The following is a 6,000-nucleotide window of genomic DNA, read 5'->3' as shown; positions in this document are numbered from 1 at the left end:
GCCCAAGTTGTTCCTTTTCTAATGAAGGGGGAGAAAATGTGTTGGGATGACAGAAAATATTGATGGGTTAGTTTTCATTTTCATGTAACTTTCCTGTTACAGAATTCTATGAAGGTGATGTTCAAATGCCTCTGGAAGAACTGCGGGAAGGTGCTGAGCACTGCGGCAGGGATCCAGAAACACATACGGACCATTCATCTGGGGTAAGGCAACGCTCCCTGCAGGGCTTGGTGAGGCCTCCGTGAGCTCAATCTAGAGCCACCTGCACTCAGAAATTACATACACACAAAGTCTGAATGCAGGAATAGAGACTGGGCTTGCTTGGTCTTCCTAATCCCTGCAGAGATGGCCATCAGATCATACAGGCCGATATGGCACAGTGGAAAGAATGTGGATTTACCCTTGCAAAGCCTCCCCAATTTACTTACTAAGTGACCTTAGGCAAGTCACTGCTGTGAGCCTCGGTGCTCTCTGAAAATGAGTCTAATAGTAATATCAGCCCAGCAGGGTCACGTGTAAAGGTCAAAAATAAAATATATGTGAGAGTGATTTATAAAACGCAGAACACTAGGGTAGGGTAGGTTCCTTGGACCCCCTGAAATTGTCTGTCAAATTAAATGTGTGTTTTTTTCCCCCAATGGGGAGTATTCGTGACTTTGAGCCTCAAAAACGTTTATAGTCTACAAAGGGCTTAGGGCCTGTGCCAATCAGCATTGTGGTTTCTACTCTTACAATAGCCGATGACTTGGCTCCATCATTTTCTGTTGCTCAAATAAGCCTTCATTTGTACACTCTATGCTTTTCCTTGTGTTACATAGAAACCTTTCGAAGGAAAGAGAACACAGAGTTTCCAGCAGCAGTGATTAGGGGTCACACCAGAGGGGCAGTGGAGGCTCAGCAGTCTTGTCCTTTAGTCTCTCGGTCTTTCCTGACAGACTTAGAAGGACCTTGGGAGGCTGTATGTCATAACCAGTGTGTATAAGGCAAATCCAAACACATGACCAAGTCCCCAAATGCTTGGACAAAGGAGTCCTTTCAACCAGATGACTGTTGAGAAATAAACACTACAGTCCCCCTGCCCAGCAAGGGACAAATTTAGTAAATGCATCATCCATAAAAAAGTGATATAAGAAGAAAATAAAAATGGGTTCTAAGGTGACTCTGCTGGTCTGTGCAGGTGGGCTCCTTCAAGGACTGTGCCGAGAAGCAGGATCTAGTCCACTTACCCGTAGTGCTGAGGTTTGGGGACACAGCCAGACCCTTCCAGAGTATAGCACACAGAAGGTTCCAGAGCGCTGCAGGTGCGGTGCAGCAAGTCCGGGCTTCTGCTCCCCTCCCCAGAGGGGCTGTCTACCCTCACCCTCCAAGAAATACCGCACCGAAACACTGCAGGGCAGAACGGCCTCGCTCCTGCTCCTGAGGCCTCCAGGGAAGGAAATCCTGCAGGGTCTCCCCTAAACCTCATTGTCAGGACAATTCATAATGGAAATAGCTCAGAGTTATGTAAAGGTTTAGAAAAAAAAACTTCCCGAAGCTATAATCAGGAGCAAGGGTATTTGTTTTAAAGTCCATCTGCCCAGAAAACTGAATGCTATTCAGTACCTCGAAGAAGCACATGATGCATGTATTTATAGACCTTAAGTGGCATCTCACGATTTTTCTCTGAGCTCCCGGGCTGCTCTCGTGTGGGTGAAATTCAAAATGCAGCCACTACTATTTGCTTCCCTAGGATTCCCTTTTTACACTGTACTCCTAAAATTGCCTTGGTGAATTAGGATTCACAGCTCTGCCAGCTACTGCCCAGGGCTGGGCCTGGGTTAGCAGAACTCCGAGGCCAGTCTGTGTGTGTATGAAGCCTGAGGCCTGAGCTCTCTCCCGGACTGGGAGAGGAAATCGCCTTTGCTTTAATCCATGCGCTCAATTATGTGATGTAGGATGATGGAACATTTGTAATGAATGTTGGCTGGTGGGGAGAGAAGGGGAGCATACCAAAGCCTCCCCCAAAAAATATATATCGCGTCTGATATGGCTGCAGTGCCCAGCAAGAGTATACAAAATACGCCGTTTTTTTCTTAACTATCACCTCGCTCTTGTACAGCGGGGGCCGATCCTGATTTATCCCCGTGCAGGACACACAGTTTCCCCTAGGCCTGTGTGTCTATTAGTAGCACTCAGCAGCCGGTAGCAACTCGGCCTGCCCTTTACTGGAAAGGAAGTGGGGACAGGAATAGAACAGGCGCACATTCTTGGGCCCACTCTCTGGGGTCTTTAATGGTATGCTTGTCAGAAAGCCAAGCCCTGCCAGACCTGGTACAGTCCAGAGACACCTCCCCAGACGCCTGGGCCTGAGAGCTCTCAGGGGAAATGGGACAAGGCTGGGAGAAGCCGCGGATTTGACCAGACCGAAAGGCCGAGGAGAGGGGGAGATTTTTATTTTAGGTTCTATATAGGGCTTGGAAGTGGTGGGGGGGGGGTATTCCAAGTGAGTGATCTGCTACTGCTGGATATGTTCATGAAATTTGGGGATACCCCATGGACGGAGGTGTACAGACGCTGTCCTATAAAACCAGGTTGCTAGATGTGCACCCCTTCTCTAGAAATTAACAAATTGAATAAATCTTTCCTAAGGTGATAGCGGCCCCTGGGTGGCTCAGTCGGTTAAACATCGGCCTTTGGCTCAGGTCATGATCCCGGGGTCCTGGGATCAAGTCCCATGTCGGGCTCCCTGCCCAGCAGGGAGTCTGCTTCTCCCTCTGCCCCCCTTCTCGTGTTCTCTCTCTCTCTCTCTCTCAAATAACTCTTTCTCCCTCAAATAAATAAATAAATAAAATCTTAGAAAAAAATAAAACAGAATTAAGAAAAAGTCATTTGACTAAAGTTAAAAAAGATTTTTTAAAATAAAGTGATGGACAGTTTTTTAATTTTACTCAAAACTTTCTGTGGAAAAGTACAATTGCCCATGTCTCAGGTAGAACTTTGAAGGCACCAAGAAGATATTTCTCCGGGTGATAGTAAAAATTGAGGTCTTCTAACTTCAACTTTATTTTAATTCAATGAACACTTAGCGCTTACAATGTGTGAGGCACACTTCTATACCCCGCATATTTATTTGCTTAATTCTCACAATAAGCAGGCGCTGTGATAATCCCCATTTTGTCAGTGACGAGCCCACGGCACTGGGCCACGGAGGCTGCCACAGTCACACACACAGCTGAAGGGTGTCACATTTGAACCCGGGAAATCTGACTCCGGGATGGATGCTCATAATCGCTGTGCTACAAGGACCTCAGCTCCATGCATTCAACATTTAATAGGCACCTACTATGTGCCAGCACATTGATATGTGTGGAGTGACACAGAACGAACAAGACAGCCTAGAGAATCACAGTCTTGTGACGAGGATTTTAAAAAAATTACAGAAATGTGCCAAATAATTAAGTAAAGTGAATTAAATAGAATGAATACACTTCAAAGGGAGCACAGAGGGTCTAGCAGGGAGGAGTTATATCGTGACTCCTAACCTTCAAAATACATCCCAAATTTGACTTCTGGTCACTTCCATCGCCAGCCCTCCTAGCCCAGACATCTGGGTGATCAATGACAACAGTCTCCTTGCCAGCCTCCCACTCTTACTCTTGCCCTCTGTCCTCTCTTCTCCAGACACTAGAGACAGTGATCCTTCTAACAGGTCCCTTAGATGCCTCCTCACAAGCCCCCTGGCTTCCATCACACTGAGAATAACATGCAGGGCCATCCGGTGGACTACAGAGCCCTGCACCATCTTGCCTCTGTCTCTGTTCACTCCGCCTGGGGCCCTGGGCACCAGCCAAGGGCCTCTCTGCCCTCCGTGGAAAACACCGACCCTGCCCACCCCAGAGCTGTGTGCTGTTCTTCACGGCGTGATCTTACCGCGCATCCTGGTGCGGGTTTTTCCCTCACATCACTCAGGCCCCTGCTCAAATGTCACCTCTTCAGAAAGACTTCCTAGGAACACTCTCTTTAAAATAAATGCCTTCCCTTCGTCAATTACCCTGGTAAAGGACACTAAATCTGCTTAATTTCTCTCTCTGGGATTTATCACTACCTGATATATGAAATATGCATTTCTATATGGGTTTCTTATCTGCCCCCCCCACTAGAATGTGAGTTCCATCAGGTCATGGTCTGTGCTTTGTTCACCATGATATCAGGAGACCCTAAAAAGTGCCTGGACATCATAGATTCTCAATAAATTGTTGAATCATTTATTCATTGGATAAATTGTTTTAAGAGGTCAAGGAAGGCTTCGCTGGATGTAGACAGCTGAGTTGAGTGTTGCAGGATAAGTCAGAGTTTGCCAGACAGATAAAATGGAAGAAAAGCATTCCAGACAGAGGGAATGGCGAGTGCAAGATTTCGAGGCAAGTAAGCGCACCGCATTCATGTAATCGTTTTGCCCTCTTTGCCCTAGGCGTGTTGGGGATTCCGACTACAGTGATGGAGAAGAGGACTTTTACTACACTGAGATCAAGCTCAACACAGACTCAGTGGCAGATGGACTGAGCAGCCTGGCCCCGGTGTCACCGTCTCAGTCCCTGGCTTCGCCTCCTACTTTCCCCATCCCAGATTCAAGCCGAACAGAGACTCCTTGTGCCAAAACTGAGACTAAACTAATGACACCCTTGAGCCGCTCAGCTCCCACCACCCTCTACCTCGTGCACACCGACCATGCTTACCAGGTGACTGGCAAAGGACCGTGAGAGTAGTCACTTTGACCCCCGACAAAAGCAGCAGCATTCTGCCGTGCGAGGAAAGGGTAACCCGGTGGAAAAACAGCAGCATACGAGTAGCCTGTTAGCTGAGTTCGTTTTCCTTTGTCTTCTTTTAAAGCCCAGATCTCGCACAGATAGGACTGTGGGCTCCTGGATTCCCTGATATTGACTGAAGATCCAATCCCGTAGAGGTTGTCATGGGATTAAAATCCTTCATATTGTAAAAATCTCAGGAGGGTGCTTGGCACACTTATCTGTTAAATAAGAAGTAAAATAAATGAAAATGTGAGCACTGAAAATCTTTGACACAATGACATAATTACCCTGCGCCCCAAATTGGGGGTTTCATGCCCTGCCTTCTGAACTGGTAACTAACACTCACAGATCAGAGCAGCAAGTATCAGTGTTCCCCAGATCAACAGCGCCAGCATCACCTGGGAACTTGTTAGAAATGTAAATTCTTGGCACTGCCCCAGACCTGCTCTCTGTCCTGTAACAGACCCTCTGGGGGGTCCGCTTCACTGGAAAGTCTGATAAGACCTTACAGACAAACCCTGCAAAGCTCCTTTGTCCCCCCAACAATTATTAACTCTTTTAAACGCTGATTTGTTTTAATGATATTTCAAAACATTCAAATTTTAAGAAAACATTTTTTTTTCCAAAATTCTCAACTACTCTGTGCAACTTTTTAAAAAAAATCTCCTGTCCATATTTGTAACTGTGTTCTCCCAACCTGGTTTTATAAACACATTTCATATAACTGAATAATTCCTGGTTACACCGAAGCACCAAAGTGTTTAAATCTTATTGTTAGGTATCTACTCTTTCGTCTCTCCAGTTTTTTCCACTGTCATTACTAACTCTACTACAAACACCTCTGAGCCGGTAGCTTTTTTTTCCCCTTTGAATTCCCGGAAGAGTAATTATTGAGTCAGAGGATATAACATGAAGAGCTTATGGCTCTTGCTGTGTATTGCCACAATATTTTCTAGTGATGCCAGTTATAAAAACACTGTCACTAGCAGCTATATCTATAATTAGATGTAGAAACCTGTGGAAGAAGCATCCAGCCACTGATTGAGTAGACTTATGCTCAAGAGCCATGCAATAGAGCTAATTATTAAATTAGTTGATGCAATAAATTTCATTCCTGACTCTTGTTATGTTGGTCAAAAAGAATAATTAATTTCTTTGTTCTTGTTTGTCAGTGTTGCGTTTGGAAACGCTGGTTCGAAATCATGGGTGTGAA

At 45.8% G+C, this 6,000-nt stretch overlaps 1 protein-coding gene across 2 annotated transcripts in view; it reads left to right on the top strand.

Annotated features, from left to right (window-relative positions):
• ZNF704 (zinc finger protein 704) overlaps nucleotides 1-6,000 on the top strand; it is a 231,783-nt gene that overhangs the window by 202,428 nt on the left and 23,355 nt on the right. For both annotated transcript variants that reach the window (XM_034668237.1, XM_019807632.2), the window contains exons 5-6: nucleotides 103-203; nucleotides 4,451-4,718. In XM_034668237.1, the coding sequence (XP_034524128.1) occupies nucleotides 103-203; nucleotides 4,451-4,718 (369 nt within the window). The remainder of the gene's footprint in view (nucleotides 1-102; nucleotides 204-4,450; nucleotides 4,719-6,000) is intronic.

Source organism: Ailuropoda melanoleuca, chromosome 9 (assembly GCF_002007445.2).
Source record: "Ailuropoda melanoleuca isolate Jingjing chromosome 9, ASM200744v2, whole genome shotgun sequence".
Classification (NCBI taxonomy): Eukaryota; Metazoa; Chordata; class Mammalia; order Carnivora; family Ursidae; genus Ailuropoda; species Ailuropoda melanoleuca.
Note: the sequence above shows the minus strand (reverse complement) of the source record. Positions and strands in the feature narration are given on the sequence as shown.